The following is a 25,320-nucleotide window of genomic DNA, read 5'->3' as shown; positions in this document are numbered from 1 at the left end:
GGATTAGCGTTGCTGGCGAAACAAGTCACGACTAACATCGATTTTGTTTTTTTAAATAACTGGAAGCATGTAGAAAGACCATCGAACTCACTGAAAGGCTTGGAATGGCCTCGAGACGTGCTGGAAGAACCAGGAAGAATTTGGTCGTCGTGAATGAAGAATTAAGACATGACGGCCGATCACAAAAATCGACAATAAAACCAGATCAGTGGAAAAAAGTCTACTCCAGCGCAAATGAGGAAGTGCTTGAATGCTTCCCCATAACAGCAATCAAACTCAAACAAGCTTGAGTACACACGCGGGGTGACATCATGTAGGTGCCGTGTGCGAGCCTTGTGCTGAGGCATCCGTATACTGCGGTGGGGAGGATCGATTGCGCAGGTTTTAGACTTTGGGAAAGAGGTGAACGTTATTTTGACCAAAGATTCTCTCATTTTTGGGCTGTTCCCTGGACACTCTGGAGGAGGTGGGCAACAGGAGGATGCTAGCTAAGCTAACAGACCCTCCCACCCCCTCCGGGCCACCTTGACAGCACTGGGCAGCGCCTTCAGCCAGAGACCGAAACACCCGCGCTGCAAGGAGAGGCTCGATCCTGCCGACTGCTGTCAGGCTATTGAATAGACGGACCTGAAAACCTGGACTCAACCCCCCACTCACCCATTTTTAATATGCCTATATTTATATATTTATTTATATACTTGTCTTCTACTTTCTCTTTCATAATTTTGCTGCTGTAAATTGGTCATTTCTCCATTGTGAGACAAATAAAGCTTTTCTTGTCTTATCTCATTTTTCATTTTATACCTGCAACAGGTTCCAAATCAGTTGGGACGGGTAATAAAAGACTGGGAAAGTTGAGGAGTTTTCAAAAACACCTCAATGGGAACGTTTCTCGGGTGAAGAGGTGAGTTGGAAACAGGTAAGTGTCACGATTCTCTGCGGCCAGGTGCTCAGCTCAACATGACCGCTGGTTAGCTCGCCAGCAGGCGTGGGAGAAGCAGCCCTCGCAGACGTCAAGCTGGAGAGAGCAGGGAAGGGATGGAAGTGACCAGACGCTGGCACAGATGGAGAGAGGCCGAGGCGAGTTTGCGCCCAAGATGGCTGCCACAATGCCACCATTCTACCGCATGATGAAGGGGACGGCCATTAGGGTCTTGAGTAGGGGGCGGGGGGTGGCACTGCGAGCGATCAGCAGAGAGCGCGACATTGTGACACTGAAGTGCCGAAAAGTACTTCTGAACAGCACCAGTCAAGGCGACGCATTCCAGATATGCCAAATTGTATACCATCATAAATCAGGAATACAACAAGACTGTAAACCAGGGGTGTCAAACTCATTTTTGTTGCAGGCCGCATTGTCGGTACGGTTTCCCCTTGAAGGGCCGTTACGACTGCGAATTTTGTTAAAACCATCTAACTGTTTGACCACCTCCACATATTACATACACAGCAAACAACAAATTGATGGATAGCTTGTTTTGAAATCAGAAGTCAAGAATAATGGCTTGTTCAAACATTATTTTGCATTCGATATGACAATTTGAATTTTTGGTTCAGTCTTCAGCAAGCATCATGGAAGTTGACATGCTTGATTTGCTTTCGCGGGCCACATAAAAAGATGTGGCGGGCCAGATCTGGACCGCGGGCCTTGACTTTGACACCTGGTTGTTAACAAAGGGTAAATTGCCTGGATAATTTATTCAGTATCCAGCAGAACAGAATTTAAGGCCGTGGCGACCACCCCACTTTCGTGGCGACTCCTCAAAATGATCTCATCATTTTGACGCCATACTCCGCCCACATTAAATTGCATATTAAATAAATCAAAAGATTCCTGAATTTTACCTGCAAAATGGTTCGGTTCACAAGCATGTACACGCAGGTGGCAGAATTTCCTATATCATCATCATCATCATATTTGTCTTATTTATGGACATGGCAGCTGGGATCGTCTGTTCTTATTGAAAACGTCGCTCTATTCATGTCACGCTCCGACTGATAACCGAAAGGGAGAGCCGCCTCATCAAGTAACGGAAAACGTCTTCAGTTGCATTGACGATGCGCTTTGAACGCAACGCTCTCCCTGAAAGCCACGTGGAGCAGCGCCCTGTCTGGCTTAGGTGCTCAGCAAGGGGGTAATGGATCCTCTGTGGGGACGCTCAACGCCCATTTGAAGCCCAGCCAAAGTCTGCTGACCTCAACACAATGAAAGCGTTCACTTTGCCCCCCCGCTCCCCCCGGGGCTATTCTCGATGCTGTGTCCGCTGCGCCTTTAATCACCACCAGGGCAGGGATTTATCATTTGATGCAGGCTTTAATGCTTTAGCACCGTTCCCTCGCTACTTCACGGTTCGGTTCTTGCTGATTCAATCCAGAACTTCATGTATCACAGTTTTACCTCACTATTTTGGTACGTTTTCTTGCCGTTTTTCTTCCTTCAAGTCGGACCAGTCAAAAAAATGTCTTTTTTTTTTTTTAAAGGGAAAATTTATTTTACCTCCATCCCCGCTATCCCAAAATTAGACACATACATATTAGTGTTTGTAAATTTAGTAATGCCCCTTTGGTACTGTTTAGGTATTGGATGGCAATGTAGAGTTAAGGTTACATCTTATTGGCGGAAGTGAGATAAAAGGATACAATTCAAGATGAATACAATCAAACCTCGGTTTTCGAACGTCTCTGTTCTCGACCAGATCGGTTTTCGACCAAAAATTTCAAGTTCTTTATGCCTCGGATAATGACCGAAAATCGGTTCTCGACCAAACTGAGCGCACTTGAATGCGCTACTTGACTCCTCTTGCCTTCCTTACACGAGGAAGTGACGCTTCTTCGTGTAGCGTTCCATTATGTGCAGACGCGTTGAATAAAGATTTTTTTTAAAAAAAAAAGAGCGTGGTTTCGGTTTTCGAACAAATTGGTTGGCCTTTTGGAACGGATGTCGAAAACCGAGGTATGACTGTGTTGCGAATTGCATGTCCCATAATCATGATGACAATGTTTTTTTTTGATATAATGCGCAGCCCTAATTTGTACATCATATTACTTTTTTAAAACTGGACATCCCAAATACAGAAGAAAAACCCGATCAATAAGCGAAACCTACAACCAACGTTCCACCAAATAGCACAAAAGTAACCCTTCAGTTACTTCGCCCTGAGCACAAAAAATAAACTTTGAATTAGTAACTGAGGCCAGTAACGACTTCACACATAAATGCAGACAAAACGGATTCAAAAAAACGGTTTGGCTCGAGATGACAAACATAGCCACAGCATGTCTTTTTTCAAAATGACATCACCAACTACTTGCCCGGCGTGCACATTAAAAGGGTTTTGTTATCGTTACATAAATCTCCTTTGAAAACGCCAATCCCATTTTACACGCTCGTGCGCCTACTCCACGTTTGTATGGCGGCCGACCACCAAGTGATGGACAGCTCGGGGATGCACCTTGTTTGCAAAAAGCCTCCACTCCGCATGCCAATGAAGTCTGCGTGGCGTAGCGGAACGGGAAACAAAGCTCAGATCCAAACTGACAAACAAATATGAATAAAAATGACCTTGTGGTCATACACATTTCCCCTTTAAATGTGTTCGGGCGAGGCCTTTTCAACGCCTCACTTGCTGCGCGTCAATCACGTGGGGAGCATGGAGAAGCTCGAAGCATAAGACTCGACAGATGGAGGGATGCAAGTGTTTCAACATCGCGCGAATGTGACGTGTTAAACGTTGTAGGATGCGGCCACACAGTATATACCGCAATTCCGGGCCAAAAAAAACTGTAGGTCAGCCTTAACAAAACAACTTGTCAATTCCCACGCAAGATTTGTGTCAGTGTATCACTTTACGCACACTCGTGCCAAAACCTGACACGGCCGGCTGGCTGGACAAGGTTAGTGGTTACGTTTACGTAGATATCGGTATTGCAATAGAAGCGTAGTCTGACGTTAAGTTTATTTGGGTGGTGGTATGCCTGCCAGAATGGGCACTGCCCCTGTCTCTTTAGCATCGTGATACTATATTATTTAAGCTATTTCGAAAATATCTGTCGTCTTCTTTGCCTTTCTGCTTTTCCCATGAAGGGTCGCCACAGAGAGTGTTCCATTTCCATCAAAGTCAAACTTCTGCATCCTCCACTTGAAAACCAGCTGCCCTCATGTCTTCTCTCACGACATCCGTCAGCCTGCTCTTAAGGCCGAATCTCACTGATGGTTTGCCAATGCGTGCACACCGAGCGAATGTTTTTTTTTTCTTGTCGCAAAGACATTTTGGCGACAACAAAAAGCGTCTGCAACATTTACAATGATTTGGGAATGTCTTGCAAACATCTTTGCTGTTGGTTGCAACATTGAATGAACCATGACACCCCCCCCCCAAAAAAAAGAAAAAAACAAACCCATGCATTCTCTACATCAGCGGTGTCAAACTCATTTTTGACACGGGCCACATTTTAGCCACCGTTTCACTTGGAGGGCCTTTATGACTGAAACCATATAAAGAAGTACTGTTGATTCAACTATTGTTTAAGTTACTATCATGAGGGGTTTGGTCACAAGAAAAGGCTTAGTATATATCTCTTATTTATTACATATGAGAATTTCAAATTTTGGTCGACATTTTAGAAAGGATCATGGAAGTTGAAATCTTTGAGCTGCTTTCGCGGGTCATATTAAATGATGTGGCGGGCCAGATCTGGCCCCCGGGCCTTGAGTTTGACACCTGTGCTCTACATGCACACACACACTTGCAAACCTTCGCCTCTTCCTGAAATAGGGGCTTTCTGTCTTCTTCTTATTCACTTTCCCAGTTGCTCCATACTCATCATCCGTCAACTGATATACTCGCGATCGCTCATGTCCAAAGTAACTCAGGGTGATCTCTCACTTTTTCCCCCCCAAAACATTAAACCTTGACTGTCCCGCTTGATGAGCTCATTTCTAATTCTATCCATCGTAGGGTCTCCTAAAGAAAATGTCAACACATTCATTTCTGCTAACCGCAGCTCTGCTACCCGTCGTTTCTTCGGAGCCACGGTCTCTAAACCGTCCATCATGGCTGGCCTTACCACTATTGCGACGGCAGCTTGATGTTGCGGTCAGACAGGCTATGGTCACACTCCAGGGTGTAATGCCCAATTCAGATTTTTTTTTTTAATCCGCTCTTTTTATGTTCTCACCTACGTACGGCCCTGTGAAGCTTTTTGCGACTGTCTCCTGTCTACGTGGGAAAGCTCTAAAATCTATTATTCTCACTTTTGCTGTACAATGCGTTTTAATGAGGCATCTAGTGTAAATTTTGACTTGCAAACAGCGAAACCTCTCATTTTGAGCCTTGCTGTGTATGCGAGCGTCTGCGTAAATGTGCATGTGTGTGCCATAGGCTTTGGCAGGAGAATTAGTACGCGACATGTGCATCAAACATAAAATAGGCATTTAAAGTTGTGCCCTCACAGCCATGCTCAACTAAAATGAGACAACCAAATCATTTCATGAAGCGATCAAATTCACACGTTCATTTGAATGAGTCGATCTCAAAGACTCACCAATCAAACACCTAAAAATAAATAGACAATACAAAATACTGAATATGCGAATGCACAGTGACTGACAAATTTGGTGCACTTGTCAATAATGCATGTGCACCTACACACCTCTCAAGCACACCCCCTCGTTTAAGGAAGTTTGACCAGCGACGTTAAACAGCTTTTTGCGATCCAAGGACGATTTACATCTTCTGTTTGGGCCCTTTGACAAGAGGAACATCAATTAAAGATGTAGAGCACTACATTACTTTCTTGGGCTAGCCACAGCTGTTTAGCTGCCCAAAAAGTGTACAGTACATTTGCGCTGATTTACATCCACACTCGTGTGAGTAAAGACTACAAAAATAAGTTGAGCTAGGCACAAGGGCCCCTCCTCCTTTGTGGTTGGAGCGAAGAAGGCTGCTGAAGCCCTTGGTGGTCGTGCCCCGGCTTGCAAAGGTATGCACCAATCATGGCTTGAAAGCGCAGCAGGCAGGACGGGAAGCGACTAGCAAACAAGGCCAAAAAAAAAAAAAAAAAAGCTGCAGCCGGTCAAGTTCTCCAACCATTCAACAGCATCGAATGTAATCTAAACGTGAGATGGCAATGTTTGGGATAAAACTGACAATCCGATCATTTGCACGTTTTGAAGTATGCAGAAATTCAGCAATGAAACGAGGTGGGTATATGCTACAGTTCCGTTATCGGACAGGACTCTCTCATCGTGCTTTAATGCCCTATTGGTCTTACCAACACAAATCATGCGAGTTTAAAAATAAAACAGCGGCCGTATTGACCGTTTCCGTCAATGATTGCATTTCACACAACGCCTTACCAAAATGGTTCTTCCGGCAGTTCCTACCTATCGTCTTTCTATTCAAACGAATGCAACGAATATCCTGTCACAACTGGTGGTTAGACCACAAAAGCCTTCCGCCAGCAAAGTCCGATAATGGAATCACACGTTGGTGGGTGTCCTCCGGTTCAAAACTAGCAGTGGGCGTTGTTAGCAAACGCCAACGCAAAAATCGCCTCATTTTAAATGCATTTACGTAAAGCAACACGATATATAGCGAGATAGCGAGAGAGCATCCGCGCGTGTGTGTGCATCTCCGTTCATGCAATTTCATTTTGTGTTGGGCTAGCGGCTAACGGTAAAGTGCTGTTGGTGGTTAGGTTACGCGTTAGCAATATGCGGCTAATAAAAAAAAAAGTAAACCACAACATTACAATGCTTTATACAAACTAAACGGCAGCTCGTGGTTTTCTCATTGTCCCGTTAGCCGCCGATGCTAAGACGAGCGAAATCAAGCACGGCGAGACGAAAACACTCCCCCACAGAGGCTACAAAAGAGGCTAACTCACCCCGAGAAAAGCGTCGACCAAGCGGGTTAAATGCATTTACGTAAAGCAACACGATATATAGCGAGATAGCGAGAGAGCATCCGCGCGTGTGTGTGCATCTCCGTTCATGCAATTTCATTTTGTGTTGGGCTAGCGGCTAACGGTAAAGTGCTGTTGGTGGTTAGGTTACGCGTTAGCAATATGCGGCTAATAAAAAAAAAAAAGTAAACCACAACATTACAATGCTTTATACAAACTAAACGGCAGCTCGTGATTTTCTCGTTGTCCCGTTAGCCGCCGATGCTACGACGAGCGAAATCAAGCACGGCGAGACGAAAACACTCCCCCACAGAGGCTACAAAAGAGGCTAACTCACCCCGAGAAAAGCGTCGACCAAGCGGGCTGCGACAAACTAGCGACGGTGGTCCATGGGGGTGACTGCGGCGGGGAGCATCCGGGTTGGGCTGCTGCGGTTCGAGTTGTCGACAATTCCAAAAACGCTGCGTGGACTTGACGCTAGTTTGCGCCCTGTCGATCATGTGTGTTTATTTGTATAGCTGTGTGCGTACGTGTGGCAGCAAGGAAACAAGAGAGAGAGGGGCCTTCTGCTTGCCGAGAGGAAATGGTCTCCGCGCATGCGCAGCCGGACGATCGGCAGCTGGCTCGGCTTCACGGTCGGCGAGCACAACCCAGCGGCCAATATAACAGGCAACAATCAACCGATGGTCGACTTGTTACTACCAACTCGTGTTTGGCGATTCTCGTCCGGATAAGACGACTCATTGTCGGGGTATGGGTCATTCCAGGAATGAAAAAAAAATCCTGATAGTCTCGCCACCCCATGTAAACTCAAATAATCCATGTGCAAAATACAACCACAAGCACGAGTTTCGATATTTATTTTTGGCCGAAGGAAAAAAAAAGTAGTGTAATTGTGCTGTTGATCAAGAGATTTTAAATATTATTCAAAATACCCAATGGACATTTAAAATAGCTTGTTTCTCTTATTCCCTCGTTCTTAGATTCAGGAGTTGGTGACCTCTGATGTAGCATAATTGCGTAAATCATTTCAAATCAAGTCAAATTTATTGATAGACCATTTCATCATAAAAGCGCCTCAAAAGGCTTCACAAACCCACTGTTGACGAATATTAATTTTAACAACATCCCCAGATCTTACGGGCAAGGAAAAACTAAATTAAGAAAAAACAAGAAAAATTAAGAAACCTTGCTAAGTGGCTTTAGATGGGGGATCGCCTTTCCAGGATGAGCAGACTGCAATGGATGCATACATTTAACACAAAATACTTCTTCATGGGCCGCATAGAGTCACGTTGAAGGATGCAAGGGTCACTTTGAAAATGTCCGACTTTCATAAACATACTAAAACCAATCACTCAAGCAATTATTTATTGTAGTTTTTTTAATAATGCCAAATACTGTACAGTGATTACAGTATATGTAGAGTGGGGCAATTTTCAGGGACTCAAAAACATTAGTTTGCAGTCAACGACTTCCTGAAGTCTGGAATTGTGTTATGTTATAGTTTATCCACGAGAGGTCAGCATTTGTCTTTGACAAATTCAGATAAGTGTATCCAAATTGAAGAGCAGCCACCCTCGTTTCCAATGATGATGTTGATTCGAAAAATTCCAGAGACATTCTTGCCAAGAGACTAAATGCGTAACTTAGACCTAAGATGCCGTCACATCACACCTTGCAGAGGAAATAACCACGTAACCTGACCTCGAAGATACGAAGCAGGTAGACACCCACGCGGCTTCTCAGGGCGATGCCTGTAAAACAAGGACCTGATTCCGAGTTTTAAAAAAGCCCCCCTTCCTCCACATGAGCAGATCTTGTTCCCATCCTGGAGCATACACTTATTCCTTCTTCTGTTAGTCACTGCTATCTGCTCAACAAAGGGCAAGATCAGCGGCTTTCTGATTCTGATCAGCGGCTTTAACAAAACGTAACAAACACAAGGCAGGCCATACGTTCTGTCGCTGTTGTTAGTTGGGTTCCAAGAGATTTTCCGAATGTAAAATAAGGTTCTTGGCTCAATGAAGTCAAGGAAAGAACTAGCTTGGACCAAGTCAAAACCAGGAATTTGTGGAGTCAAGACCAAGTTAAGACTATGAGGAGTTGAGACCAAGTCAAAACAAGGACTTTGAGACGCTGTGACCAGGTCAAGATCAGGATTTTGTAGAGTGAAGCCCAAATCAAGATTTTGAGCAGTTGAGAACCGGTCACGATAAAGACTTTGAGAGATGGAGACAAAGTGAGTCCAGTGGTTAGCGCGTCGACCTCACAGTGCAGAGGTACCGGGCTCAATTCCAGCTCCGGCCTCCCTGTGTGGAGTTTGCATGTTCTCCCCGGGCCTGCGTGGGTGTTCTGCGGGTACTGCGGTTTCCTCCCACAGTCCAAAAACATGGCAGGCTGATTGAACGCTCGAAATAGTCCCTAGGTGTGAGCTCAAATGGTTGTTCATCTCTGTGTGCTCTGCGATTGGCTGGCGACTGGTTCAGGGTGTCCCCCACCTACTGCCCGAAGACAGCTGAGATAGGCTCCAGCAGCCCCCGCGAACTTTGTGAGGATTAGCGGATCGAAAAATGAATGAATGAATGAAGTAAAGTATAACATGTCGAACAGTTATTGCGGAGTTCCGAGTGTCCGCTGTTACTCAGTGCGCGTTTGTGGCGCTCGAGCAGTCACGTGATGGCAAGAATGCCATGAGCCGCGGCAACCTGTGCTTTCCGAATACTCTTTTTAGTGTACGGATGCAAATAGCCAAATAAGGCTTGATGCTAATGCCAAGACCTTAACCGCTTGCATGTCAGAGACCAAGCGGGCTCATGAATGACTTACAGTATATCCCGCACTCCAGCTGCCCAAACAGTGAAGGCTCAAACTGCCTCCCCCCCCACCTCGTTGTCCTCAAGTATCCTTGACCACAGCACTTGACCTCGCGACTGTGGGATGACGCAACAAAGGTTCAAGCAGCTGAGCAATAAAAGCTTTCAAAGGATTTATCGCATGATTACTGACCCCGATTTAACGTTTTATTGCGATACTTTCCAAAGACAACTCGAATGGCACATGTTCGAGAGCAGACCTCGGGCAGGCCAATCAGTGATGAGTGAAAATTCATCGAATGCCACACGATGCTCAGGATCGTTGTCAGACTTCTCAGATCCGGCGGGATCATTTGAATCAGGTGTGTTGGAGGAGGGAAACATTTAAAACATGCTGGATAGGGACCCCCCGAGGACCGGCGTAGGACACCTCTGCTTTCGTTCTATAACTGGCAGTACTAGGCGCCAACTGCCACACACAGTAACCTTTTTTAACTAACTCGGTGTTTATTCTCATCATGAAGAGTGGATTTCTTTTTTCTTGCGCTTATCACTTAAACAGCGAAAATTAAAAAAATAAATGAACAATCTAACAAATGGATAACGAAAATCCAGCTTTGAAGTGGTTTCGTAACTAACAGACGGAAGGGGCGGACGGACGGGCTGACATCAAAATAAAAAGTGGTTTGAGGTTTCAACCATTATGATAGATTTTCCTAATGCTGCCGACTTACTAAATTGGTAAACAAGCACCCAATTAACCAACGGTAATCATAAAACAACTGTTATGGATTACATTTTTTTTTTTTTTTTTGTATCGTCCTGCAACACAGCGAACAAACAGAGTGACGGGGAACAAATTTCAGTTATTTCTAGCATAATCTTCATAATTCACTGACTGGTTAACAGGCTTTATATGTTTTAGTTTAATAGTTTGTCTCAAAACCTGATAACTGACTGACTGACCGACATACCACCCAATGGCAATCCAACAGCAATTCTCATGTTGTTATTTGGGTTTTTAATTATTGCAAAATTCTTCTCATGTTTTAATGAACTAACTACAACTGCAATAACAAATATGGATATATTTTTTAAAAATAACTTGAAAAAGGAGTATTTTTGGCCTCATATTTCAGATCAAATTATCTTTGTCCACCTACGTTGGGTGTTTTATGACAGTGATTTTTATTTTTTTTGGTTATATTTCTGTCTATTGTCAAGTACTGAAAATCAAACACAGCTGTTCAAACTGGAGGTTTGCCTTAGAACTACTAACGCGCTCCTATGCTAATACATATTGTCATATCTCTTGTCTCTTTTCCGCACACCACCCGAAATCCATTTTCTAAATTTTGTGAGTGGCTGCAGGCTACCGATCCCTTCAAAAAACCTGTCCGGCACTTTTGACTACATTCAAAGAACTGAGGCGCAATCTCTTATGTGGTTTTAAGAAGCCATTATCCACGTGCTGGGTTCTCACGCATCCTCCGAAGATAGATAACATAATACAAGGCACATATGCCTTTCTATTACGAATGACACCATCTTGTTTCTGTGCAAACTGGCGACCTTTTAAAGCACAGATGTCAAACCCAAGACCCCCGGGGCCAGATCTGGCCCGCCATGTCATTTTATGTGGCCCGTGAAAGCAAATCAAACTTGTCAACTTCCATGATGCTTGCTAAAATCTCCACCAAAATTTTAATTTCTTTCTTTAATACATAAGAGAGATATTGCAAGCATTTTCTTGTTACCAAACACTCATTACGGTAACTGAAACAATAGTTGAATAAACCGTTATTATTGACGTTTTTTTTCTGGTTTCAGTGATAACTGCCCTCCAAGGGAAACGGTAACTACAATGTGGCCTACGACAAAAATGAGTTTGACACCCCTGTTTGAAAGAGACCCCTCGCTAATCCCCCCGTGCTGCCCTGCTAGTGGCACATTAGCAGGGCAATGAAAGTCAAGCTGCAGGGAACTGCCCGACTCAGGATGTCTTTGACAACTAACGCTGCTGGGAGCCTGTTAAGTCCATAATGGCCCCCCGCGGACCTCTCAGCTCGCTCGCCAAGAACCTGATGGCCCCGCCAGAAATGTGCGCACACCATCACGCTCGCGATCGTCACGCAAACACGCACAAGACAATTGCATGAGCACACGTGGATCCTCATCTTGACCCTATTCCCTGCCGCTTATTGTTTGGCCCCGTAAATACTGTTGAGGGTGCGACAGGAAGAGTCAAGCACCTCTTGTCATGCAAACGGCTGCTTGGAGTGTTAGGCCAGCAGGAAGTGGGAGTTGTAATCGTGTGCACTAATTGCCGCTCAAGTATTCTGACAGGTAAGAGGCTGTTCACACGACACCGCTTTGGCTCTTTTGTTGACATGCCGACGCCAAAAGAGAGCATTTACCGGTAAGTGCTGTATTATTTTTTTTTGGCCTCTTTCTCACGTACATCCCACAAAATCGCCACGCCTGAGTCCTAAGAGAAGTAAATGCTGCATGCGTTTCACAGCTGCTTAAATGTTTACAGTCACCTATCTTAAACGTTTAAACAGTCAATATTAGTAATAATAATAATAATCCCCCAAGCAGCTCAATATCATTCAATTTGTGTGAGCTTTCATACAGCAACCTGGCATCCCACCATTGGATAATTAGATGATGTCATCACCACCACCTGGTGTATGAACTACATTTTGGACAACGACATCGTTTTCAACACAACGAGGCCGGAGGAATGACTTCCCCCGTACAGGTATTGCCACATTAATTTTATCAACATGTCGCATCAGCTGATTTGTCTTTGATTTTTTTCACAGAACCCGGCGTTCCAAATGTTCAAAAACAAAGTCGTCCGTCAGCGAGCTGCAGCGGGTAGTCGTGAGTATGCAACCGAGCTAAAATAAACTTGTGCTTGGAAGCGATCCCTCAAGCATGACCAGTGCTGACAGCTCACACATGATGGTTGGATGTGGGCCAAGTTGGACTTTCACAAGCATGCATTCCGCGTGGTGCTGCCATGTCAGGAAGACGCTGGAGGGCAGCGCATTTACAGCACAATTTGTTGTCATCTTCTCTGGTGTTAGTTTATGACAGCTGGGCCCTTTCTCGTCGGTGACTGTCTAGTGTGGGACTTTATGGAAAAATAATGCACCAGTCACCATGAGGGTTTGGACCAAATAGTCCACCGATCGCCGTGTGGAGTATGTCATGTCGCATTTGCGATTATTGAAGAGCAACTGAGCAATTACAAAATGCTTCCTCTACCACTGCAGTATTAAGTTGTAATTGCACCGGTCACCACTAGAGGACAGATCTTGCTGATTAATGCTCACAGGTTCAACTCCACTAGAGAAGAAGACTGGAATGGAGTTGGCAGTCATGATTGGTTTACTGGTGTTTTTGAGTCGTTGTCGTTAATGGGAACACTTCCATCATAGAGGAAAAAAAAGGAGAGTTTCTTATGTAAGTAACAGGAAAAGAAAACTAGCATGTCCTGGTGAAGAACAAGGTAATGATTGCCTTAACCTGATCTTGGGCTCTTGCAGAACTAACCATTCCGCTCTCATACAAATTTAATGCATAATTGAATTAAGATACGCATTGAATGAATATCTGGTAAAATAAACAAACTCAAACAAAAATGATTAATGTCCATATAACGATCAGCGGATCAGGTAATCGATGGATGGAAGGTATACGAGAACATCTAAACTTTTTGTTCCGTTAATTGAATATTGGCAAGCGTCTGCTCACTCCAACTTTTAATTTCAATTTGAATGCGATTGGTTAATTCCGAACACAGTTCCAGGGTGTGGGTTGAAAATATTAAAAAATATAAAAATAGTATAAAAACCCTGTTTGTTTTGAATAATTTCATGAATGTTTTTGTGTCTTGTATTCTGAGGTTGTTTCACCGAATCATTCTAAAGACGAATCACTGACTGCAAGCGTTGGCAGTCTAAATGTTGGCAGAGCGTTAATCAATCCGTTGCTCCGCTTCCCACCTCGTCACCTTCTTCAGATTGACATGCATCATGCAAACCTTGGACCTGCGGTGTCGTGCCACACACTTATCATGTACTGTATATGTGTGTTAGGTTATGCAAGGCACGCCGGTTCCTGAAGAGAAAGTCAAAAGTCACCCTCATGCTAAACAGTAACATAGTGATGGTATCATGGAGTTTCATCCACAGTGGGAACCATTTTGTTCAGATTTCAAATAAATTCGTCCCTTAGGAAACATTGGAAATGGAAATAATTGGTGCGTCACATCACATTTTACCATTATAAAATGTTAGACACATGTAAAATATGTGTCCCTTCATATAAAAATGTAGCAATCACACAAGATTAGCGATTTGGGATTTTAATTTACAAGGATAAAAAGTGCGAACGCCAAAACTATTTTTTTTTGGAGGGGGAGGGGGTCATAGACTTACAAGAACATAATTTTTTTGCAGCATGCATTTTGCTGTCATTGATAACACTCAATGCTTATACTAACAGCATGGCTGTGAACAGAAGTGAGAGTAGATCGGGATTTTTCTGAGCCCTCTCGTAACTTCTTTTCACAAAAGTGTCAATCAAGTTTAATTCCCGCTAAGAAAAAGACAACATGAGCAAAATCGTGTTTGCGTGGTTAACATAGACAAAGACACAGTGGCCAATTATATGTTACAAAAGTGGAGATTTATCCAAATGTTGGAGTTTTATGTCCTCCCAATCTGGAAATATTTTGCCGAGTTTGCCTTGCTCAACCCGAACAAAGATCCGGATGGGGTGTGATGTAAGAGGCGGAATTCATTTTCACATTCTCTGTAATAAAAATAATAAATAAATAAAATAAAAATATTGTTTTCTATTATTTCTGGTTTCATTTTTTCAGTTTGTTGAAATAAAAAAGGTTTTAGAAGCTTGTTGAGTATCAGGACATCGGCCATGTCACTCTTTCCTAGTTGAAAGAGATGAACCACCATAGAAAATATTAGCTTCCGGTTCGACCGCGATTGCTGCCAATATACCAATCCAAGTGACCTACTACTTGGTAAAGTTTAGATAAATGTAAGCACGCAAACAAAGTGAAATGAAGTGAGGGGAAAAAAAAACAAGAAAAGAAAAACTGGAAAAACCTGGCCTTCAGCCCTTAGCTCTCACGCTAACCAGGAGCCGGGGAAGTAAAGTCACACGCTACTTGACATTGTGACAGCCAAAACACTGCGGACTGTCACGCAAGGTGAGAAAAGAAAAAAAAAAAAGAAATGCCCAACTAAACAAAAACCACAACAACAGAGACAGACAAGACTTATTATTTATTTATTTTTTTTGCGGAGGAAGTCATGTTTCTAAAAGTGACCCAAATGTGCCTCTTAACACCGATGAGTGAGGGGAGGATCAGGGAGGGGATGGCGAATTGGCACGCTCACCTGCGAAGGCAGTGGCCATGCCACGTTATTAGCAAAAGCAACAATGTCATCGTTGGCTCGGAAATGTTTTGTCACGCCGTACATCGGCATATGAAAAAGGAAGTAGGCAGCGCTCCAAGCCATTAACTGGCAGCTTCTACTTTTGACAAAGCCCAGCAAAAACTACAAAAGAGGAGGATGAACACTGTCGAGAACATCGTTCATTCGGGTGTGGGTCTCTTCCCTGTCCCTCAAAAGCATGTCTAGCATCTCCACTTTGTGTGTATTTTTTGGTGGTCGACTGGTTCGCACGTCGGCCTTCACAGTGCAGAGGTCATGGGTTCGATTCCGCCTCCAGCATTCCTGTGTGGCGTTTACATGTTTGCGTGGGTTTTCTCTGGGTCCCTCGGTTTCCTCTCACATTCCAAAAAGACGCATGGCAGGTTAATTGAACAATCCAAATTGTCCCTAGGTGTGATTGTGAGCGCGAATGAATATTCGTTCATCTCTGTGTGCCCTGCGATTGGCTGGCAACCAGTTCAGGGTGTCCCCCACCTTCTGCCCGAAGACGGCTCGGAAAGGCTCCAGCACTCCCAGCGACCCTCCTGAGGATTAATAGTTCAGATAATGGATGGAAGGATGCTGGTCAATGAAAAAAAAACAGGAATCTCCAAATTGTACTTGCAAAACAAATGTGTTTTGGGGTTAAAAAAAAAAAAAGAAGTTACGAGCTTGTATGGAAACAATACAAAATTAAAAACACCGAACTGTACTGTGAATATAACATTTCTGATTAATTTTTGTTTGTTTGTTTGTTAAAAACAATCGAAATTTAGCTGCGCATCTTTTTGGGTTGAACAGCGATATTATATGATTAGCATAACATTGCTCTCAAATGAAAATGTTTTGTTCCTTTTGTGTTATTATCTAAAATGCAAAGAAAAGTCTTGTTATTGTTTTTTTATCTGACAAAAATGGAAAAAAAATCGATATATATATTTTTTTCCACGACAAGAATAATGTAAAATAAGCAGAACATTGCCGTCCAATGAAGAACATGCATCCGTAATTGGACGTTTTTTTCCCCGAAACATAACGACAAGTCGCATCCTTATTTTGGTGTTAAAAATGTGAAAACTTAAGATAGCTGGAGATACATTCTTTTTATTCACAATGACTATGGCTGAACTGCTATTATTATTTTCACCATTGAAAAAAAAAAAATCGTGATACAGTACCGAATCATATCCTAATGCAGGGACAAACTTTACCTTACAATGAAGGCAGTTTAGCTCTCGTGCATTTCACTTGGACTTGAGAATACAATTCTCACTTGAACTTTGGAGATCTCCCGTCGTGCTCTCCCACACAGATCAATGGATGATATCACAGGAAAATTCCTGAAGGGCCCACCCTGCTTTCCCTTGTTTGTGGCTGAGGAAAGAGGAGGGGGTTGGGGGGGGGGGCGGGTCGGAGGATCAGCGATGGGGCTTCTCAGGATGGTATGGCATCGCGTGTAAAGGCGCGGGCCCCGCCCGGGCCCCTAGGCACGTTGACCCAGTGCAATTTGGCCAGCGCTACCCAGCCACACGCCTGAGAGCGGGAGATTAAAATAAAAACTCCCCAAGATAAACTTCCACAATTGATATCGCGCAGGCCGTTTCCAAGCACTCTGGGACAACACTGCTTCCTGTCCGGTCGGGGTGCAAGGGCGGGTGCGCGTTTCCTGTGCTGAGCTGATTGGGGGAGGAGGACAACACAGAGGCATGAAAGGCATTGGACTTCTCTTAACTAGCAGAGAGCCAATGGGAGGGAGGAATGTTTATTGATCTTAGTCACACACGTATTGTAAAGAGGAACTTTGCTATGAGCCGCTAGCACGCTATGGGAATCGAGACTGGGGGTGGGGGGGGTTGTTGGATGCATCGGAGGACTTTTCTCGCTGCGGTGCTCAAGCATTTGACCAATATATACTCCTAGGAGTTAATTCTTGCCAACACAATGTGAAGAATTCTTCAAACACAAACCCAATAATTCCCCAACCGTATTTTAACAAATACACTGGAAAGAGTTAAAGACTGCATACACAATAGGAAAAATTCCCCAACACTAAACCTTGCCTGACCCTAACCTTTACCCGACCCCAACCCATATCCTGAACTCCACTGCCTGATCATACCCAAGTCCTTCCCGTACGCCAACTCTATCCCCTACTCAGGATCAGACTAATATTTATTGCTCAAATATGTTAAAACACACAAGGAATTTGTCTCCCCAAAAAAGTGCATGCTTTATTCTCGGATGCCATTTTGAGATCCGCAAGTGACCTCCTCCATTGTGTGTGAAAGTGAGTTGAACTGATGAGTTGTGCACACATGCTTCCTGCTGACCCTTGGAAAACGCTTATCTGCGCTTATCGCAGAATGCCGAGCCATGCATTGGAAGAGGACGTTGACAAAACAACCCAGTAAAAACTTTCTTCATTTTTATTTATTGAAAAGGTAAAAAAACAAAAAAAACAACACATGAGCATTTTTGTAATGGGGTTTTCTGTTTTATAAAATATATATATATATTTTTGAGAGAGAGAGAGAGAGTGTTCCGTCAACCTGCCATGCATGTTTTTGGAACGTGGGAGGAAGCCAGAGTACCCGGAGAAAACCCACGCAGGCTTAGCTCCTAAGCAATCGGCAAGACGCAGACCAGCACTACATTTTTTTTTTTTTTTTTATCCACTGAAAACAAACATTTAGTCATGTCTTTGCGTCTGTCAGATTGGGTTTTGTCGAGATATTGAATTGTTCCTTGTGAAAACACAAAGAACAATAGCCAGTCAACTGGTAAGAATTTATCAACGTCGCATTGCCCGCTTGACATTGTTTTCCTCTGGCTGGTTTCCATTCACTTTGTCCTGCTCTTCATTAGTCATATCCTTCGCATGCCATGGAAAAGTCGTTAGTAAATTTGCAGACAGACTAACAGCTCGTTTTTACTTGGGTTGTCATCAAAATCTGCAAGTCATTGCGGCAGTTTGCGCTTGACATTCTTACTGAGAATGAGAAAAAAAAACCCGAATTGCACAATGTGAGCGATGTGACTGTGTCACGTTTCCTTCCGTTATGTTCATCGAGCCTAAAAATAAATCCATGTCACGGAGTGTGTGATTCCCATGATGTCAAAATAGGAAATTCATTTCACAATGAGTCAGCAAAAAAATAAAATAAAATAAAAGGAAATTCACTTTCACAACGAGTCAGCAAAAAAAAAAAAAAAAATGTAATCAAAATTCAAAAGTGACCATGCATGACTTTTATCCTTGTATGGCAATTAGAAAAGTTCTCCCAAATGTCTGGCCTAATAACATGTTTGTGACATGTTTTAAGCCTGTCTCATGCAAGTGAGGGACTGTACCGAATATCCTGTGCCAATGGAGGGTCTGTTTTTTTAATTCTGAAGATAATCGGCTGAACTATAGCATGACACCGTATACAGAAGACGAGGCCGGCAAAACGCTCCCATCCCTGCGAACGGAGAGGAGCTAGTTTACAAAAGTAGTCAGCGAACTAAGCAGTTTGATCGCTATATTTAGCAACTTTTCTGACCACCCTCGTGCTGATATTTCAAGTGACAAGCGGCTTTATTCCTTGCGGAGAAACAGAAAACATGAACAGAATTTGCAGAGGTCATTTTGCGTCACCTGTGCAACTCTATGTCAAAAAAAGAAAAAAAAAAGCTGCAGGTGCACCAGTATTCTTTCCTACTTTTCATCCATTTAATGCCCAGGAAAAAAAATATTTCAAAGCCTGTTTGATATCAGGGGAAATAAAGCAACCCCCCCAAGTAATTTGCTTGTTTCTATTACTGAAAGGGGGGAATTGGAAATCCCATTTCTTTTTTCTACATTTTGACAAATAGGCAGATAAAAGCTGTATGTGGTTTGATCATTTCACACTCGATGGGTGGTCAGGCACACCAGAGACCCAACCGTGTGTATTTAAAAAAAAAATATATATATATATCATCTTCAAACCAGCTTCTTGCTTTTATGTAAATTGGATGTTAAAATTTCACTTAAAATACACCTGTAGCAGTTAGTTATAGCCTTTAAAATTGTTTGGCACCAATCTCAGACTTTCTCACCTGAATGCTACCTCAGGAAATGGAAGGCAGCTGACCTCCATTATTGTGCTTTTTGGTGCATGTTGTATTCCTTTCCACATCCCTCCGGAGAAGCTCAGCACGCGGTAAATAGACCAAACACCATTGGGGCGGTCCTTGGCCTCACTGCCCCCTTGTTCCTATTGCCGCAGCACAAGACACAACATTAATCAACACGACCACACATTGTTTTTAGAAATGAACACAATACACATGCTTGCAATTATAAAGGATGTTTCCAGAGAATAGTCTGCGACTTTGTTTCCCAAAGTTCTTACTCAAGATAAACAAATTTGCTGTGTTTTTTGGAAAATAAGTTCCACAGAAGTCCATCCATCTGTTTTATTTCTATTTTAAAAATGGTGCTTGAATTTACTCAATTTTATTTCATCAAGAAATAAAATCATTTGGATCCAGCTTCACTTTTTTTTTTTTTAAAGTAGACTATCCAGCTATCTATATCCAGATGATTCGATTGTGTGCAGCCACTTAACAAAATCAAATTGAATAAATTCAACTCATTAGTGTCATCACTGAAAGGGCACATACAGTACAAACAAACAACCATTCACACTGACATTCACTCATGGGCAATTCCAATTGATTTCAATGAGCAATTGAATAAGAATGGTGTGGGCCATGCGTTTTGTATCAAGCACTTCTGTTTTGGAAAAAAAAAAAATAGCATTTCTGAAGCAAAATAAATTAATGATCTCTTTCAAGAAAAGAGGCTAGATTTTTTTTAATTGACATACAATTAATATTTACCTACCAGTGGCGTCATACTTCTTGTTTGAGTTAAGTGCAACAGCCTACAGCCACGCAACCGACCATTTTGCCGAATATTGCCAAAAAGCTCCCAAAAGGCCCCAAACTATTTGATGCTCATGCAAAGCAACATTGGGAACAGGGACGTGTGGTGTGGATTTATACAGAGCAGGTATGTTAAATTTATTCAGTGTCCAGGCTTTTTCTACAGCTTTGAATTGTGGTCCGGGTACAAGACATTATTTACAAAATAAGATGCTGTACAAATTAAGCTGCACTAGCTCATATTGTAACTTACTGTTATGATTTATAACCTGTTGAATATTCATGTCACTGTATATCATCAAGAAGACACATTTACTGTGTAGCGTATCATTTCAAGAATAATGAAAAAAAAAAGAATTTAATCGAAGCTGGATAAATACAACAAAATAAAAGATTTAAAAATACATAAATGACTGCAAAATAATCTGCTATCTGCTTTGAAACAATAAATTTCTGATGCAAACGTTTCGCTTTTTATTCCAGCAAATGTTAGGCGTATGCATATGTATGGGGGTGCCAAGAAGTGTAAACGGAATTACAAAACGATATATAAAGAAAAAATCGTCAGTTTTCAGAGAACATATTTTTATTGCGTCAACCATCACATGTTCACTTACACATGTGTAATCATAAAACAATAGAAATGCAAAATCTACTAGCTTACTGTTGCATTACAAAAAAAAAATCACTTTTTGGCATTCTTGCAAATCAAATCAACATGTGTGCCACACATCTGAATACACGCATGTGCGTATACACACACACACACACACACACACACACACACACACACACACACACACACACACACACACACAGCAGAATAATTTCCCCTCAAATATATACAAATATTAGCCCCATAAAATTGCTTTACAAAATACTTAATAAAAACACAAACGTCACATTTTCGGATACAAATATAGCTTCAGTGTCCTCACATCCACATTATATTGGGTTATAAATTACAAACGGTCTAAGCTCATTTGTATTTCGTTCAGAGTCACAGAATAGCAGCGGGACTAAAAACCACAACAAGGACACCGGTAAAAAATATAGCTTCAACGTCGCCTGTACATTACATTCTGACAATATGACCCTGTTTGTGTGAGCCATATATATGTTAAAAGTCGTTTGTTATATATATATAACAGCATTACTGTTGCTGAATTGTAAAGTGGCATCATAACCAATCAGTGTTGCTGCTATTACAATAGCATTTGGTCCAAGAGTCACTGAAAGTGACTGAACTGCTAGACTGGGTGGGGAGGCGGGACCAAAATAGAAACGCACATCACACACAGAGGAGTACAGTAAAATCCTGCACATTTGTGTTTGGCAATTCAGAAATGAACAGATATTCGCATTTTTTGGTTCGCTTTTCCTGAAACGCCAGAAGATTACACAAGACGCTGCCAAACTCCTGCTTCAATTGGTTCGCTTTTCCTGAAACGCCAGAAGATTACACAAGACACTGCCAAACTGCTTCAATAGGCTGCTTAAGTAGTGCAGTAAATTGGTCCAGAGGAAGAAGAGTATTCCCCTGCTTATTTGCAATCCGATACTCCAGGGTCATTTATATTTTAGAGGTGAAATGTAGCCTCCGAAAAACTCACCTATTCACTATGTTTTTGCTCAGACCAGATGTGAATGATTATTTAAGGTGGAGCCGTCGGACAATATGAACTCAAATGCAGTATAACGCGCATTGTACATCACTGGGATAGTCATTGCGGTTGCTTATTTTCTCAGCTCCGCACATCGTTCATATAGACGTTTCTCCGCTGTGTCTTCACTGCACGTCAAACGGTCGCATGGTAGCTCTCAGGTGGCAGCGTTTGTGCTTCATGGTGAGGCCATACTCGGGCGTCATGTCGACAGGATCGCCGGGCATGGTGCGGAAATGCAGCCTCTGCACAATGATGGCCAGGAAGAGGAAGACCTCGTGCCGCGCGATGACCTCACCGATGCAGCGGCGCTTGCCCATGCCAAAGATCATCACCTTCTCGCCCTCCTGCTTATTGAGCTCGGTGCCATCATCACTCAGGAAGCGCTCCGGGTTGAAGGTGGATGGATCTTTCCAGATCTCACTGAAAGTTGCAGAGCAACCATTGTGGTAAGTCTCCATTGCCAGCCGTGCGATAAAAAAGTTAGCATTCTACTTACGGGTCTTGATTGATTTGCCATTGATTGATAAAGACGCAGGTGTCTTTGGGAATAAAAAAGCCGTTCAGAGATGTGTCCTTTGTGGTACTGGAAAGACGGCAGCGAGGTCATGCATTAAATGTCACGCTAGCCCAGCGATAGCATCGGACGCCTTCCGAGAAGTTAACCTTACCAATGGGGGATAGTGAAGGGCAGGAATGAGGAGTGACGAAAGATTTCCAGGATGAAGGCCTCCAGGAGGGGCAGGTTGACTTTGTCGGACAAAAGAGGAGAGCGGTGAAGTCCCACTTTGTTCTCTGCAAATGAAAAGATTCGGTGAATAGTCTGCCAGGATGCGGAAGGGGGAATTCCACTTTCAGGGACTTACTCAGCTCTTGATAAAGCCTTTCCTGCATCTCCGGATAAGCCACCAAGTACATGACAGACCACGACAGGGCGGTCGAGATGGTGTCGAAACCTAGGGGACAATCAAACATCATTTCATTTATTTAGAGGTGACTTTAAATCAGCACTGGTATAGCCTCAAGACCAAAACCAAAGGTAGGACTGGACTCTGGACTCTGGTCATCTGAGGCTATTACTAGAGTGATGAAATGACTGGAGGACTCAGGTGGCTTGGGTGCTGGAAATCTCCAGTGGCTCGGATGCCACCTCCCAATCTTCAGTAGCTTTGACACATTAGCCTACAAAGATCTCCAAAAGCCTAATCAACCTAGATCCGAACCACCAAATATCTACAGTAGCAGCACCACTCCAGCCAGCCACGGGAGACCACCGGTCCCACCAGAGATCTCCCATAGCGCCAACACACAAGTTCTCCAGTTGCCTCTTCAGACAAGAAAATCTTGAGTTGCCACCGGAGATCTCCAGTGACCTAACCACAGAAGATCTCCAAAAATCCGAGGCACTGGAGATCTCCTCGAGCCTCATTCTAGCCACTGCAGACCGACCCCAAGCAATGTAAATGGGTGGAATGCACAACTGCTTCGACACATGGGAGAAGTAGAAAGAAAAGAAGAGCTCCAACCAACCGGCTCCAAAGAGGTCATTGACGATCCCGACGACCTTGCCATCCGACACCTGGACATTGGAGTTCTCGTCAAGCTTCCTGTCCTCGCAGTGGTCGATGAGAGAGTCAGTGATGTCCCGAATGTTGTCCTGGAAGTCAATCAGTTGGACAACTCTGATTAGTACAGTGAAAACATTTTTTTTTTTTTTTTGTCGGGGATATCGTTCACAATCACCCTGTGTATGTATATATATATCTATCTATATATATATATATATATATATATATATATATAGATATATATATATATATATTTATCTATATATATATCCATGTAAAAAAAACAACAGCTTTTGTGCACAGTTTTACCCAACTACTTCTGCTGTTAACACATAAAAAGTTATTAAAACAAACACAGTGTAAACGTGTTTGAACATAAAGGAATCAAATGAATGATAGAGTCTAGGTGTTAAACTGTCTAGCCAGGGAACACTGTATGACAAAATGGAAGAAACGGTGGTTTAAGATTGGTGGTTGGTACCTTGTTGAAGGTGGCGTAGTGGTCAACCACAATCTTCCTCACAAAGGCGTTGAAGCGGGCGTTGAGGCTTACAAACGCCCTCATGGTGGCACTCGGCAGGTACTGGAGAGCCGGGATGAAATCGGCTGGGTTGCCGCTGCCCACCACTTGGGTGAACTCGTCACTGAGGTTGACCAGGCCCAGAAGCTCTTGGTCGTCGTGGTCGTAGCGGCGGCCGAAGCACATTCCGCAGATGACGTTGGCCACAGAGACGACGATGTGGCGAAAGGGGTCAAAGCTGCCGTCGGCCTTCATGACTTTGTTGAGCTGCTCGACCAGGTACTCGCCTTCCTTGCAGATGTGTTCCTCCAGCATGCACGAGTACTGCGGCGAGGTGCCATTCAGGGTGGCAAAGGAGCGCAGGGCGCTGTAGGCCAGCTTCCGGCGCGCCCGCCACACACCTGCCTGGTCCGTGCTGAAGGCCAGACTCTCGCCGTCGTTGATGAAGCGGAACGTGTACAGGTCGGGCCTGCCCGAGAAGTCCTCTCCTTGTTTGATGAGCGCCTGTCGCACCGTTTCGCTGCCGCTCAGCACCACCACGGGACGCATGCCAATCTGGATCTTAAACACGGGGCCGTAGCGCTTGCTCATGGCGGTCAGGCTCAGGTAAGGCCTGTTGCCCACTTGGAGCACGTTGCCGATGATCGGCAGGGGTCGGGGCCCCGGGAGCCGCCGCAGCCCTTGCGGAATGTCGCTGCGGAGGAACTTCAGCAACAGGTAGACCAGACACAGCGTGGTCAGGGCCACCAGGCTCTCCGACACGGACACGGCCCCCACCAACGGCAGTATCATTAGCACCATGGCAACGTCCTTTATTATTTTCTGGCTGCAAAAATCAAAGCACCTGGAAATAGAGGAGGCAGAGGTGTGTTAGTGCAGAGGCAGGTTGCGCAACATGTCGACCAGCTGCTGTGGAGAACGAATGAGGACTGCACGTTATTTTACCCTGCATGTGATGCATTGCATGTTAAAAAAACGAACAGAAATTTAACAGTGGAGATCCAGCAAAACATCTGCAAATTTCCTCTGATGACCCAATCTCTATCTCACTCGAGTCCACGTAAGACACTTGTGAAGTCTGTGGTGCAGAAAGTCAGCTTACCCTCAAGCAACCAGATGAGCAATGCAATCCAAGAGGACTCCAAAGATGTCAAAATAGTGCTCAGACCCAAGTTCACACTCCTTGTGTCCCCAAAAGAGAGAATGGGATTCTGCTTTATAGCGTGCTCCTCCACTCCATTGGCTGCAGCCCGTGATGTAATCACCCCTCCTTCTCTTTGTCATGAATGAAATCTAGTGCGCTGAAAAGGTGTGTGCGCGAGCGCCTGGGTGATCGCATGTTTCGAAAGCTCTCTAATGCATGCGCTCAGCGGCATGCAACAAAGCAACAGACGTTCATTGCTTTATCAAGGCCTTTTTTTCTAGTTTTGCCGATGAAGTCATCACGGGGCCGTTATTGGT

The 25,320-nt window shown here is 43.7% G+C and overlaps 2 protein-coding genes across 2 annotated transcripts in view; both read right to left on the bottom strand.

Moving 5' to 3' along the window:
- cskl (c-src tyrosine kinase-like) overlaps positions 1–7,501 on the bottom strand; it is a 29,472-nt gene extending 21,971 nt beyond the window's left edge. The window contains exon 1 of the mRNA XM_019866557.1: positions 7,244–7,501. The gene's annotated coding sequence lies outside the window, so the exon portion shown is untranslated. The remainder of the gene's footprint in view (positions 1–7,243) is intronic.
- Positions 7,502–21,685: 14,184 nt separating this feature from the next.
- cyp1a (cytochrome P450, family 1, subfamily A) lies at positions 21,686–25,071 on the bottom strand. The gene is made up of 7 exons (XM_019866775.1): positions 24,962–25,071; positions 23,821–24,703; positions 23,302–23,428; positions 22,638–22,727; positions 22,443–22,566; positions 22,271–22,357; positions 21,686–22,194 (listed from the first exon to the last, which is right to left on the bottom strand). The coding sequence occupies exons 2-7, from the start codon at positions 24,658–24,660 to the stop codon at positions 21,897–21,899; spliced, it is 1,566 nt and encodes a 521-aa protein (XP_019722334.1). The 5' UTR covers positions 24,661–24,703; positions 24,962–25,071; the 3' UTR covers positions 21,686–21,896.
- Positions 25,072–25,320: the final 249 nt, after the last annotated feature.

This window comes from Hippocampus comes, unplaced genomic scaffold (assembly GCF_001891065.2).
Source record: "Hippocampus comes isolate QL1 unplaced genomic scaffold, H_comes_QL1_v1.1 scaffold82, whole genome shotgun sequence".
NCBI classification, from domain to species: domain Eukaryota; kingdom Metazoa; phylum Chordata; class Actinopteri; order Syngnathiformes; family Syngnathidae; genus Hippocampus; species Hippocampus comes.
This window is presented reverse-complemented; position numbering and strand designations above follow the sequence as displayed.